The 15227-nt window shown below is 39.7% G+C and overlaps 2 protein-coding genes across 7 annotated transcripts in view; both read left to right on the plus strand.

Moving 5' to 3' along the window:
- The window catches only part of LOC108232474 (probable phospholipid-transporting ATPase IH), a 32903-nt gene extending 25259 nt beyond the window's left edge, over positions 1–7644 (plus strand). For 2 of the 4 annotated variants that reach the window (XM_017410297.3, XM_017410298.3), the window contains 5 exons: positions 593–658; positions 1984–2087; positions 2187–2352; positions 2980–3094; positions 5132–5268. In XM_017410297.3, the coding sequence (XP_017265786.1) occupies positions 593–658; positions 1984–2087; positions 2187–2352; positions 2980–3057 (414 nt within the window). In that variant the 3' untranslated portion in view covers positions 3058–3094; positions 5132–5268. Of the gene's footprint in view, positions 1–592; positions 659–1983; positions 2088–2186; positions 2353–2979; positions 3095–5131 lie in introns of all 4 variants that reach the window. The other 2 variants (XM_017410295.3, XM_017410296.3) reach the window with 1 other exon arrangement.
- A 979-nt stretch (positions 7645–8623) lies between these two features.
- mcf2lb (mcf.2 cell line derived transforming sequence-like b) overlaps positions 8624–15227 on the plus strand; it is a 37916-nt gene continuing 31312 nt past the window's right edge. The window contains exons 1-2 of one of the 3 annotated variants that reach the window (XM_037976274.1): positions 9374–9532; positions 10967–11556. In XM_037976274.1, coding sequence (XP_037832202.1) covers positions 11478–11556 — 79 coding nt within the window. In that variant the 5' untranslated portion in view covers positions 9374–9532; positions 10967–11477. Of the gene's footprint in view, positions 8643–9373; positions 9533–10966; positions 11557–15227 lie in introns of those variants that run through there. The other 2 variants (XM_037976276.1, XM_037976275.1) reach the window with 2 other exon arrangements.

Consider the following 15227-nt stretch of genomic DNA (forward strand, 5'->3'; position numbering starts at 1 on the left):
TGTGTTGTGGTAGCAAATAAATCCAAACTAATGTTTGTAAAGGATTTAGCATCTGTTTGTTTTTCTGTCTGCTGTGTTTGTGCATTTTTGTATGTATTTGTGTCTCTGTATGCTGTGTTTTCACTGCTTCTTCAAATCTAAAATAAAAAAATGGCTTGCAAATTGATGATGAAATTCTAGCCAAGATAGGTAATTTTTTTTTTGTTTTTACTATCAACAGCCAGCTTTAGCTGTTACATAAGTAGTCTAGTTTTTGTAGTTTGTTTGCCATGATCTTTCCTACTTCTCCACCCCCCTCCCTCTTTCATACTCCCATCCCATCTGTTAACTCCTGATGTCAGCTTCATCCTTTCTAGGATTTTAGTGAGTAGAAAAATGTGGATGCTGTAGTGGAGTATTTGGAGCCTATTGGCCACAAACCTTAAAACGAAGTTGACAGAATGCTCCAATTCTAACAGATCAATTCTTACTATGGTTAATATGATATGACAGTGTTTGTATCCCTTCTTTTTGTGCTCACAGATGCTCTTTAAAACCATAGGATGTAAGCTAAATAACGCTAATGGCGGCCACTTCTTCTCTTCTCTCGCAGATGTTTGGTAACTGGACGTTTGGGACTCTCGTCTTCACTGTACTGGTGTTCACTGTTACACTCAAGGTATGTATGTGGCAGCGCTTGACCTTGACGATGAAGGGAGATGAACGGACTATGTAATTGTTGCATAGCATAATCTATTCATTTGAACTGAAAGGCTTCACAATATTCATGCACTTTCATTCAAAAGGCTTAGTTTCCTGCAGTGTGTGTGACCAAATGTTATGTATAGAGGTTGACCAATTTGGGTTTTTAGTAGCCGATTTACTGATTTGTTTGTTTGCTTTTGGCTCATAAATGCATACATCCATTTTCTTTTACCTGCTTCTCCTGTCCGAGTCACGGGAAGCTGGTTCCTGTCTCCAGCAGTCTCTGTTTGAGAGACGGGGGGACACCCTGGACAGATTACAGGGACACATAAAGACAAACAAGACTCAAAATAATTGAATAAATTGTGAGAAAGTGTGCAATTTTATTTTTCCATCGCAGTCCCACTCAATTCTGGGTGTTTGTGACCAGCGATCTGTGTGGCTGCATATTGAGCAGCCAGTTTTTGAAAATCACAATCTATTTTTGTGTTCCCAGCTTGCAAAACTATATTCTAGGCTGTGCACTGTATTTTGTTGGCAGCTTCCCTCCATGTTTATGCTTTATTCTACAGGAGTACACTTTAAAATTGAAGATAGGCAGATTCGGACCAGTTTTTTTATTAATTATCATCCAGGATAAAAAAAAAGCAACACATCATCTGTGTTTTTTTTAGACCTGGATATCAGCATCTGAGGTTTTCTGTCAGAAGACAGCTCCTGTGCTGCTGTCAAAATACAGCCTCAGGCGTCTTGAGACAGGTTGGAGACGCTCACAACACTTTTGAGAACAGACGCCCTGAACGACCTTTCTCTATTTTGAGAGGAACTTTGCTGCACAAATATTTTTAACTTGCTCAAAACTTAAACAACATTGCGTGCCTCTGAGACTCAGGCGAGAAAATTGAGAACTACCTCGAACATCACAAGACACTTTGGAGACTCCTTCGTAAATTATGTCGCCAATTAGTCCAGAGATACTGAATTTACGGTTTGTTGGTGTTGTGCAACAAAAAAGCACCCCTGTCACAGGAAGTGCATTAATATAAGGGTGTATTGCCTCATGTAAGAACTGACCAAAGATTTGCATTTTTTAATTATACGTGAGCAGTGCAAATTATTTGAAAAATGGCAAAAATGGCATGTCATTGTCTGACCAGTCAGCCTGCTTTTAATTATGTTTTATAAACTACTGACTAAAGTTGTCACAAAGGTTCTCAGAGATGAAGGTGATACGGTATGTCTAGTTTTGTTGACTGGTTTAGTCTTTATTGTATTGTTTTTTTGTTGTTGTTGTTTCAGCTTGCCTTGGACACACATCACTGGACTTGGATCAATCACTTTGTCATCTGGGGGTCACTACTTTTCTACGTGATATTTTCTCTTCTCTGGGGCGGCATCATTTGGTAACGATACACTTTGATTTGACTTGCACTCATGATGTTGATGTTCTTCAAACTGCTCCGGTTTTGGAATTCATTTCTGCGTTTCCTGTCGCTCGTTAGGCCCTTCCTGAACTACCAGAGGATGTACTACGTGTTTATGCAGATGCTGTCCAGTGGTCCGGCGTGGCTCAGCATCATCCTCCTTATTACCGTCAGCTTGCTGCCAGATGTCATCAAGAAGGTTCTCTGCAGGGCCATTTGTCCCACAGCGACTGAGCGTGCACAGGTACTGTTTTGTGCTTCAAATTGTGCTTCTAGCGATCTCTAATAGTGTCACTAAATCCATGTAACCATTGATTAATATCTTCCCTTTTCTAAAAGAAATCAGCAGTACATTTTAGTATGCAAAGATAATATAGTCAGTAGAGTTCTCTTGATTCTTAGCTCAGACTGTCTGTGATCTTTTGACATCATAGTAGTAAAGCTGTAAATGTTTTCCTCTCTATTAATCATCCAGGAAGATCATTAAGTCTCTTGATAGCTTTGAACATCAGCTTAAACTGACTTCCTGTTCCCTGTAGCTTAGCCTTACCCTCCTGTAAAGCGAGCTTCACCATGAAAGGAAAACTGAGTGAAAGGTCTGACAGATTTCTTCCTGCTGTGCTTTTTCTCCTCTTTCCCCCCACTTCTCTCTTCAACCTCATGGATCCCCATGATCAAAACTGACGCCATTCCCCATCGCTCCTTTCTTCCTTCTTTCTGTTCGGCCTTTTCCCTCACTTCTTTCGTCTTCTTTTCTGCCTCTTCCTTCCTCTTCATTGCCGTTTTCCTCTTACTTCATCCGCTCTCCTGCGTCTCCACTTCTTCTCCCGTGTGGTTGTGACTCTCCCACACTCTTTCATGGTAACTGCAGTCCTCCCGCCCGTGCCTTACCGTGGAGCCGTCCACCATCTTCATGCTTTCCCAGTCCTCCAGCAGAATGAGTTTCTGATTGGCCCAGAGAGACAAGAGAGGAGCAGGAAGAGGAGGTGACTCTCCCTCGTGTCTGTGTGCATGGTGGCGTGGCCCGGTGTAAACCACTTGTCTCTTCACCTTGGCTGAAATGCCACTAAGCAGCCACTGATGACGCCACAATGTCTTATCTGTAAACAAGGTCGCATTTGTAGCGTTTTGTTTTAGCCATTCCTCATCTTCATGTTTTGTGTCCCATCTATTTCCAAGATGTGTGCATTTAATTCACCTTATTTCCTTTATGTTGTTAGTTTGTCTTGGTTTCTCCCCCATTTACTTTGTCACAGTGAATTTCTCAGGATTTCAGAGATGCAGTGATTGTAGTTTTTGATTTCCAATTTTTCTACAGCTCTGACCTGCAAATTCAGATTTCTCTTTAAGAACTATATTGAAAGCAGACAAAATACTACTTCTAATTTATTGATAAATCAACAAATTATATGTGTGACATCAGTCAAGCCCATGGAGCTAAGAAACCGTCAATCAATCAGTGTCTTCCCACTACAATTAGATTTGAAAATGTATTCAGTTTAAAATCAGAAATGTGAAGTTTTTTATTTATCGTCTTCTAGTAATTATTTAGTCTGTCTATAATTTATTGCCATAAAAGCCTGTTTTGCCAAACTCGGAGTGTGAAGATAACATCAAAGCTTAGTTATAAAACTTGCTCTGGATTAAACAAGTGCTATTTAATCCATAAACAAACCTTTATTGGGAATCACTGTTTTCTCTGAACAGTTTGGAGTCACTTAAAGCACATTTTTAACATCAGCTGATTTCAAATCTCCTGTCGGGCGTAAGCAGACCTAGATACAATCCTACATATTTGAAGGAATAGCACACAACATCAGTTCTTTAACGTCTTCAATAGAAGGTAAAGACACTGGGCGGCCAAAGGGGGCTGTGGCCTTTCTGCTGGAGGAGGAAGGAATGAGAGGGACACACTTCACCCTGATAGAACCTTGGAAGGAGACTGTTGGGGAAAAAGCTGCTACGACCTGTGACTCCATGACATCACACAGCCACAACACCTCCCTTAGCAAACCCTAGAGTTCCCCCCTCACACACACACACACACACACACACACACACATACATCTAGGTGGGCTAGGATTACCATGGTAACAGCACAAAGGTTGTGCTGATCAATGGGTGTCACTGCTGCAGCTATGATCCCCTCTGCTGCTCTGATTTGCATGAAGCATGGAGTTGTGCTTTGTGCTCGTCTTCCACAAGACATTTTCTTCTCTAAACGTACTGTCCAGGAATCAGTATCCCTAATTAAGACTGCTTTTCTGCTTTCAAAACTGGTCATACTTCTCAGTGCTTGTGGGAATTTTATTAAACTCCAGCTCCATGAACTCTGTTTCCTTTTGTAATGTATGCTCCAAAGAGTAGTTGAGCCTTTTCGAATTTTGGATTCAAGACGTAAAAAAAAAAAAATTAAAAAGGTCAAAAGGTTCTGAGATATAAGATTTAGTTGTGCAATGTGAAATATCCGCGCCATTCCTGCAAACTTTAATTAGCATTTAGTCACTATCCGAGATATTATTTTACTTGACAACGCCACTCATTGGTTGTCCAATCTAATACTTGTGCCAAATACTTTACACAACAGTTTGTTAGCCTTGTAGTGTTCGATTCAAGGGTACAAGGGTAAACTGATGACATCTGGTGTTGGAAAATGGGATTGAGGTGGGAGTTTTATTCTTATTTACTGAACATGCAAAATCTGACACAAAAGTTAATCTTACTGGTATTTTCAGAGGGTTTCTTATTGATTAGGAAGTTTATTTATTGTATCTATAAAAATATTGTTTTTTTACAGCTTTTTCAATAAAATTTACCTTGGGATTCTTAACCATTTGTCATGAATCATTAAATGTAACCTTATGCACAAACAGGGTAAAATAGCCCTCTTTTCTTTTTATCTGTATGTATCTCATCTTGTCACGTTTGTTCGTTTTCACGACCGATTTATCTGCATGTTTCTGTTCTGACGTTCATTTCTCTGTCCTGAGTTTTCTCACGATGAGTCTTTCTTGCTCCCGAAGGATGGTGAGAAGTTGCTGCCAGGCGGCGCGGCCGAGTTGACTCCGCTGTCCTTCCGCCGTCGAGCCTACAAAGGCAGGAGCGCCGATCCCTCCCACCTCCGCCTTGGCGCTGCAGAAACACTGTCCCTCCGCAGGTCGAGTCCTCTTCCCCAGAAACTCCTGGCCTACTTTGCAGAAGGAGGTGGAGCCGACGGGCTCAGCCCCTACATGCTTCGTTTCTCAGGGGCAGGGTTTGCCTACTACGCTCCGGGACCGGAGACCTCTGTGTGAGACGACGGGAATCCCAAAAACATCTATAACTGCGTCCCAAGATGTGTGACACAGATCTGCATTTGTTTTATGGAACAAAACAACCACACACTTCAGAAGCACTGATGCTCCGTGTGCGTTTACTGGGCTACACCTGAACGGACTGCCTTTTTAGAGAATTGCCCTGACTCCTCATCTTTATGATTTCATGCTTTTTGTGCCACCTCTGTCTTAAACATTTAAAGTTCTCACTAAAACTTTCACTCAGAACATTCGGAGACTTTGTACGACGGTGTAATTGCTTCTCAGAACAGTTTTGAACTTTTTTTTCACCTCACATTTTTGGCTCCTTCTCCACTTTCGTGTCGTTTTCGCTCCCGTGCAAATGTTTGTTAAAAACATTTACGTACACTACGTGGTCTGGCCAAGTAATGGGGGGGAGGGGGAGCCGTCAAGCTCAGCCCTTTAGGTATGCGTGTGTGTGCATGTGCGCAAGAGTACGCATGTAATTGCCTGTTACTGTATGTTTGTATGTGACACACTTTTGCCTTATAGGTACAAAACAGAAGGCTAAGAAGCTCAAAAAACAAAAAAGAAAAAGGGACAAAAAAAAGGATTTGGTGTCTTACAAAGCCTTACAAAAACACACACTCATCAGCTGAAGGAGACGTGGAGACACTCTAAGGGGAAGTGCAGTATTTTTAGCCACACTGCCTTAATTCATATCTAACATTTTCAGCTCATTTAAACTGAGAGTACGAGGAGGTTAACGGGGCAACATGTCTGTTGTGGATCTATTTTTTTTACCCTCTCAGTTGTGTCAACCCTTTGTTTTGTTTTTTGTCTGTCAGTGTAGCATGTCGGACGGTCTCTGCATGCCGAACTATTCGTCCTCTACATTTTTTTTTGTCTCAGACATCATTCATTCGGAAACATCAATGCACTTTTTCTTTCCCCTGAGCAGTAAGCGCAGCGTGCCCTCTGCTGCCACCATGTGGCAGCTTAGAGTAAAATCCTGGAACTGATGAGGTATTAATTAATGGATGTCCTAAACGGCTTGCTTTCCCTCACTGTTGCGATGTGCTTGTGTATTTGCTGCCATATTGTGCGTCACGCAAATGCTAATGTCAGAATGCTAATATGTAGTCATGTTACTGAGGTTTGTCTCTGTGTTGCGTTACCCATAAGTTTTTCCGTACGGTTCTAAAATGATTGATGTCAGTGTTTTACGTCTGGATGTTACTTACAATCGTTTTGCTATATATTGTAGAAAGAAGAGGTGTTATTGCTACGTAGATGCGGCTTGTTGTAGAAAGGAAGGGAGACTTGAATCGGCGACGTCACAATCAAATCGAGGAGAATGTTGAACTGATTTGTCCATCATGTCCTCCAGCTGAAGATTGTAGCTCATAATGGATGACCGTCTTTTCTGCATCTCTAGCAGCATTTCTGAAGTCCTCTTTTATTCCAAAGCATATCTGTCTGGTTACGTAGAAAGTTACGGACTCTGGAAGTCTCGAATGTGACATTCTTGAAGCATTTTTTTATATGTTTATACAGTTTATTTTCATACACATCACCATCTGCCAACTTGTATAGATTTGATAACAGGTGTTCGGTATTTTTCTACTGTGGCACAGATGATTTATTTGTTTTACGGGAGTTCTAGGTTTGTCTCGTTCAGTTTTTAGGTTGAAACCTCTACACGTGTTGAGGAGCTCCACGTTCACACTTGGGTAATTTAAAGAATAGACCTTGGTGTCGATGTGATGGCTTCCCACCTCACTGTGCTGTTGCCATGACGCATCCAGACACACTTTTCATGTTGTATACCAGCCCTACTACGATTTAATGCTGTAAAGTCTAGCTCATTTACACGATTCAATGCTTTAAACACACTTTTCTAGTATCTGAGTTTCACATTTCAAGGTCACCTGTCTTGTTTGTCATTCTTGTGTTGTCCATTGTGAATATTGCGTTGGCTAGTTTTGTATCTCAGAGAGAAGATTATATTTTAACTCTTTGTTAGAATGTGTGTCGAAGTTTGTAACCAAAACTAGAGTAAAATACAAATTATATGGTTTAGTCCTACACACTGCACTTTGTTTTCCAACAGATCACCCTAAAAACCAGGTCTGTTGTCTGTCGACTGGAGTTTATAGTTCACTCGTCTTCACAAGTTATTTTTCTAAGAAGATTGTGTCGTGGGTGAGGGGGGGAAAAAACAAAACAAAACAGAAGTGACCAAATGACTAGACTGGGAATGAACTGTCTGCAGGTGCCAGCCTCTGTCTCAGTGGGTTTATATCACACCAGCCTTCTATTGCAGATCAGAATGTCAAACTGCTTTTTCTGAGTCCATCAGCACAACAGCAGGTGCTCATCCCGTTCCTCCTGAGCTTGGCAAAGGTCGGAAATGTCAACCGCTGTGCTCCGAGCAGCACACTTCACATCATACCTTTTTAGTATGACACTGTTTGTATTACTGAACTGTTTTTGACAAATTTCCCCTTCTTTTTTCTTTTTTTTTTGTTTTTCAAATAAAGATTTTCAAAAGTTCCCATGTTGACTTTTTGCCAGCCTGTCTGTAGCAAATGAACACAAAGCACTGTATTGTCATTCTGCTTGTAATAAAGAAAGAAAGAAGAAAACAAAATTCTCTGTTGAAGTCGTAACATTTCTCTACTTGTTTAAGTTTGTCTTCTGCTGTTCTTGCATCAGATGTTAATGAAAACAAATCTGATTTATTTATTTATTTTAAGTGGGTATCTGTGGAGTTGTTCTCTGTAATCAGTATCTTACCTGCATTAGAAACCACTCAGATAATTATAGGTTTGGTATATCCGGTTGAATTTCTCTGGGTAAAAATAAGTTAACGGCTAGTTTGAGGTTTCTACCATCTTAAGACAACTTAAGCCTCAAACATTTTGTAGCAGTTAACGCAAACACTATTTTATAAACCTTTAGACTGCTTTGACTTTTGCATTAGACGTTTATTTACTGAATAATACAAAAGTGACTGTGGTCCTTTGTCTGAGTGGACTCATTTCTGCTTTGAAAATGAATCCGCTCAAACAAGCTATCAGAACTTTTTAAGCTAATTTTAGAGAACAACTCACACCTGCTTCATGACCTGCTGGTCAGCTGCAAAATCACTTTCTGCAACAGACTTATTCCACTACAATGTACCGCTGAACGCCACAGGGAATCACTCCTGCCCGTTGTCATCAGACCGTATAACTCCTTTGTGACAACTTGAAGTGTAAGTATTCATTTTTAAATTGTGTTTTCCTTCAATAACTAATTGTTATTCCTGTTCAGTTTTATTTTTATTTTGCTTTTTGTCTCTTTGCTTGTCCTTTGTTACTGAGCTTTTAGTCTTATGTGTGTATATTTTTTTTCAGTTTTCACACTTATAAATTGGTCTAAACAAGATTAATATCAAATTGAACTAAATTAAGTCTTGTCTTAGCAGAACTATTTCCAAAGCATGTTTTGCCATATTAAATAAACCCCAATCATATTTAATGGCAATAAATGCAAATACAATTTTTTAAAAAACTTTAATATTGTAATCAATTTTGAATTAAATGTCTTTTAGGCCAGAAATAATAGGCCCTCAATAATACACCTGTGCTTTTCTTAATCATTCAAGTCAGGATTTTTTCTATGCCTGCAGGATTTGAACTCGGGCAGCACAGGAAGTGGTACACCTTTCTATTATTGCTGCCATTTGTGCTTGCTAATAAACACAGATTACTATGTGTATAATTTTATAACAATAATTCATATCAATTTACTGCAGGTAAGTTACTGATTACTGATAACTCCACAGAAATCCATTTTAAAAATCTGAACTATATTTCCTTTAACCAGTTATTTCAAAGGCTGCTATTTGGTCTCTGTCCAGCAGGGGGCCTCAGCTGACCAATTACCGCACCTGCTGTCGCTCTGGCTGACCTGTTAACGCATGCGCAAAACAGTAGCGCTTATCACATCGGGTACAGCTGTCTGAATGTAAAGCTACATGTTTACTATAAATTTATAGTCAGAAGGCGACGTCTGCTTTGCCAAAAATGAATGTAAATGAGCTAATTTAGCACTAAGTATCCTAACGTGGGCAGGGCAGCTAAATGCAGAGCTCCTCGACAGGTAAACTCACCTTTCTCACTCATTTCAGGTTTTCTCCACATACCGACTTGTTTTACTGTCATGTTTTTAACAGCCGTCAGTGGTATTGAAAAAGTACTTCTTTAGTTTAACTTAATCTGTTTTCAAAATTATTATGAAAGAAACAGACAACACGGGAAATAATCGTCTGAAATGTGTTCAGTTATTTGAGGTCAAATTTACACAAGTTGCAGCCTGAAATTATAGTTATGAAATAATAAAGCATAAAATATGTATTATAAAAAATACTATATCAGATGAACAGTATCTGAAAGTCCTTAAGAAACAAGAAAAAGAACTCCATCATAGATCTGGCACAGAGTCTGAGGATCATCCTTCAGTTTACAAATCACCTATTTGGTGCTAAAATACTCGTTTATTTAGTTAAATTGTGTTGTTTTTGGTATTTTTCATAAAAAAATCGAAATAAATGGAGACAAATTGTGTCTTTGTGACAGGCTGCTGGTAAAGATCCAATTTAAAAATTGGTTATTTATGTTTTCTGCTGTGTGTGGACAACAACACTGGTTCATCTCTTGAGTTTCAGAGCCTTTTCATGCCTGAATGGTTTTTAGGTCAGACTGTGGCTTCACACACAAGAACAACAAAATTTTTCTGAAAAAGGTCAAGATTGGACTGAAAACGAATTGAAAAAAACTGTCCGAATAAAACCTTTTGACTTTTATGCACCATTTTCTTCCACTTTCTCTGCTTTTTGAGGGACTTTGCAGCAATATTTACCTGCTGTTGTGACAACAGGCCGTTCCCATCCATCCCTCCTCACCCCCCATCACTTCTTGCATGTTAGAAAATGTTTCTGCTTCGAACTCCTGCCGTGCCTGTACAGTACCTTCTGTTCAAACAGAGCAGTGCCCTTGACTGATCCAGCAGCTGAAATCTTAAATTAGGTCAGAAATGTAAAACATGGCACTATTAAAATCACAAAATTCAATTGCCTCAGTTCCCTAAAGCAAAGTGTTGTTAAAAAAGTATGTGGTCATGCAGCTCAGTTAAAATGGCTGACATCAAACCCCAATAGGGTTTGCATGACGTAATTGTAGTCATGACAGGGTGCTCACGAGGCACTCTGCTGACACCTACAGAAATTATGCTCTTGTTTATTTAATAAGGCCATTTTTTTTCCTATTTGAAATGGGTTTGCTATTTAGTATAAATTGCATTTTTAATCAATTGATGAGTGCCCGGCTTGTTTTTGTCATAACCATTTGTCATCACATGGTGGCAATGCAGCATAATCAGTGATGTGTGGCCATTTATATTACCTGTGGAAGTTTATGCAGCTCATGACGCAGCTGTTAAGCCTTTCACCCACACTGGATGTCACTGTTGGATCAACTGATTGTGTGAAACTGCAGCGCCGATCAACACCTCCCCTCCCCCTATCCGCCTGCACAGGTTTGCAGCATCATGTGTGCCGAGGCTGAAACATGCATGTGTGAATGAAGCTTCCAAGTCGCTCCCCGTCTCCGTGGCTGCAGTCTTGTGGCTCTGCGTCCCTCCAAGGACGACTCGGCGTTGCTCCTGGGACTGAACGATGCAGCTTCAGCGTCACTCCATCATCCATTTCTGCAGCATCCTCACTCCCTTTTATTTCTCACAAACTGCCGAGCGGTGCGCGCTGTCATTGTCTTAAGTCTCTGCCTTCCTCGGAATTTGTGAGCCAAATTAGACAGCAACAAGGCAGACCCATCCTGGATGACATTACCCTCCTGCATCTCCACCCCCCCACCCTCTCTTCCATTCTGCTCGGCTGGGCTTGTCATCTGGAAAGTCCCCCTCTTCCATCCTCTTCACCATCATCCACTCCTCAAAGCACTGTTTGGCAAAAAAAGCAGCCAAGCTGTCTCTTCTTCCTAAGAAAGTGCATTTCGGTTGGGCAGCTGGTCTTCCACTGCCCCTCTGGAGGATGATCCTGTGGATGAAGACAGAGGTGATGGCCCTTGGAGAGCTGATGGAGAGACTGAGGAGCGTCACCAAAACCATAGGTGGGTGACAATCAAATCCAACTACAGGACCTGATTTGTTGTGTTCTTGTTCCCTGAATATTCTAGGTGTGCCGGCAGATATTGAAATCTTATAAAAGGCAAATCAATGTAGTTAATAATCACAAAGAAAGATCAGGGTGTTGAGCAACAAAGCTGCAAGAATCATTACGTTTAATGCATGCATGATGCCTCTCCCTTCGGCCAGGATTGTGAAAAATGGGATTTCGACCCCAATTATTTGAACCGTCGGGGCAGGTCACATTAAAACAGATTTATTAGGTTAGACGTATAAAATCTGGACACCGACTATAGAATAGACAGAAATGGATGCTGCAGGGAGTGTTGAGGAAAAGTGTTGGGGGGCAGAAATGGGAGACGATGACGTGGACGTGATTCACTGACCTCAGTAACCCTGCAAGGATGATTTCATTTATCACTTCAAAAATTCACCTTTTTGTAGTTTTATTTTTGCCATCTGGTCTGTGCAGATGTGTTTACTGCAGAGTTTTATAATTTATTCTCATCAATATTATATTATAGCTAAAAAGCTGTAGCTATTTTAGAGCTTTTTGTGAATAAATCTCTTTTCCAGACATCTGATGTTACTAAATAAGCCTTTTTTCTGTCTTTTGCTCAACTAAAGTGATTTTTCAGATCTGTCTCTCATCTTTTTTCATACATTTATAAGAATCTACAGGAATCCACTCAGTGCCAGCACAATCATAAACCTCTTTCACAATCATAAACACACACAGATTTAGATAATTTTATGTTTTTGTTGAATTCACATCTTGATGTAGTATATTGATTAGTGTTATAGTTGTTCCTGTGTGTGTAGAGCAGAGGAAATACTGTCTGTTATGCTTTTATTTAATTTTTTTTTCAAATGCATCCCTTCCCTGCAGCATGAAAGATGGTGAAAGCGTGGCTGTGGCGAGTGGGTGGGCTTCAGGAAGGATGGGAACATGGCTATTTCTTGGCTACAAGAATAAAAATGCTTAAATTGAAGCATTTGCTTTCAGTTTGGAGTTGCATTACTTTCTTATGATGCGGTGAAAAAAAACTAGGTCACACGTTCATGTTTATCTTGCTTAATATTGCATGTGCAACATTAAACTTCACATTTGCTAGAATCCAGCTACTGCAAAGAGTTTCTCAGGAAATGTGACATGAATGTGTTGTGACAGGAGGATGAGAGCTGTAATCAGCTTAGAGAGGAGGCTGATCGCAGAAGACAGCGAGGAAGAAGGGAGAGTGTCAAAAGGAGAGATTCAGGGAAAACCGTGTCAACTGAGGACCAAAGGAACCTTGCGTTTTTTTTATTTTTTTATTTGGAGGAGTATTTTTTTATTATAGAAATCCAGAGAGCAGAAAGAGAGTAGGCTTTATTTCCTCATCGACTCACTGTTGTGTCTGTTTCTGCTTGTGGTTTCTGGCTGTCTGTTTGGTTATATAAGCTCAAATCCAATATCTGTAAATTGAAACAAATAAGGCGATCATATTACCTGCCGTCCTGTGGCTGACTGGATTTTAATCTAATCTTCCCTTTCAGTTTGTTTTTCTGGCCTTTGTTTTTAAACCAAGAGTATCTAGGGAGCATAAAGTGCATCAGTGGTCTGCCATACTGTTTAGCTTACTTGAGATAAAATAGAATAAAACACAATAATCCTTTTATTTTTCCTACAGGAGGGAAATTTACATAGTTGCAGCAGGTTTAGACCAAAATACATGAGAAATATTCTGTAATGATAAATACTACAGGATGAATTAAATATGTAAAAGTTTAAAAATAGGAAAGTCATTGTGCATTGAAATATTTGCATACTGATTCCATATTTGTATATTTGAGATCTAACACGGTTACATTGTCTGCTGGGAGCTGTTGGTTCTAGCTGCAGGCTGACAGCTGCTGGGAGGAAGGACCTGTGAAAACACTCTGATGCAGCAGTCTGTCACTGAAGGAGCTCTCCTGCGCTGTCACGTTATCGTTGGCGGGGGGGGTGAGACATTGTCCAGTGCCGACGAAACCTTGACCTGCATTTTCCCGTCCCCCACCACCTGCGCCGGGGGACATCTCAGGACGGAGCTGGCCTTCCTGATCAGCTTATCCAGTCTCCTTCTCACAGCTGCTGATTTGCGCCATAGGAAAACAGTTGATGCCACAACAAAATCAAAGAGGTCTTTCAGGAGTGACACCTGTATGCCATCATTTCTGTGAATGTAGTTCTAACATAACAGCATTTGATTATTGTTAAATACTGGAGTATCGGACATCCAAAGCACTGATTTCTGTGCATTGTGCCAGATTAAACACTCTGTGACAGCCGAATCACAGCTGATTTTCGGTATTTTCTAACTCAGAAATGGGTTGAATAAATATTAAAACTATTTTATCTTTAGCTTTAAAGTTTTTGAAAATTATTTTGCAGCTGAACAGACAGAAGCAGGAAATCGAAAATCATGCTCACAATAAGTCTACAGTTATTAAGCAAGTAGTTAATTAGTCAAGTTAGTTTCCAACCTAATATAAATCTGTGTAGTTGTTGGATTTAATCATGCTATGTGCTTCAACTGTATTGAGGGAGGTGATGAGCTTTCATAGTTTCAGATGTGCGCAATTTAGAAAGCTTTGTGACCTGAGATATAATCATAAAAAGCATAAATGATACAGAAAAGTTGAAAAAAGTATTTTTTAAATGCATACAAACTTGTTGAAGTGAGACTCTTGTTTCAATAACATACATATTTGCAAAATGTTAAAAGTAAAATGTGCAAATAGATGACAAATTATTTAAACTCGTGAGCATTAAACAGCTCTCTAGTGTCATCAGACTTAAGAGAAACAACCAGCCTGGACTGAACTGAAGTAAAGCTGCAGAAACATTACAAAGAAGGATGAAACATCTAAAACCTGATTCAGCTGAGGCTGAATGCGTCCTGAGAAAAAACACTTTTAAAGAAAAATCCATAAAGTAATAAAGCCGCCATAAATTGATTTCTGTAATGAGGAGAATTTTGACTTTCTGATGGAATACAATAAAAATTTAGGAGATTACAAATAACAGAGGCTTTATCCTGAATATAGCACTACAAAATGTGGACTACTCAAACACTTTGAAGATACTTCAGTCTGAACCAGAATTTTTCTATTTAATTACCTTTAATAACCATTTTTTTATATCTAGAATGAATGATCAAAAAGTGGCGAAGCCCCCACAGTGGATACGGTGACTAATGAATATCCCTTCCTTTGTAGGCAAAGAGACGGCCTTTTCTGAGTCCCTATCTGGGCATTTGACCTACTTCCAGTTGACCTAAAGGGATGCTTGCGGTTCAGAGCCACAGAGCTCAGCTTCTTCTGCAGTAGTGTGTTCATTTACAGCTAAATAGCACATAGGCTCGCAGGGTTCTTTGTGTTTTCATTTGATATGGTGTGGCTTGTACATGTTTACACCTCAGCTGCACAAAAGTTTCATCTGCACTTGTAGTGTGATCCAGAAGGGAGCTGAAAGTGTTTTAGCTCAACTTAAAGCAGCCCAGCTGTCTCAGAGGTAAAATGGTCACACACACACACACACACACACACACACACATATATATATATATATATATATATATATATATATATATATATATATATATATATATATATATATATATATATATATATA

Source organism: Kryptolebias marmoratus, linkage group LG6, assembly GCF_001649575.2.
Source record: "Kryptolebias marmoratus isolate JLee-2015 linkage group LG6, ASM164957v2, whole genome shotgun sequence".
Lineage (NCBI taxonomy): Eukaryota > Metazoa > Chordata > Actinopteri > Cyprinodontiformes > Rivulidae > Kryptolebias > Kryptolebias marmoratus.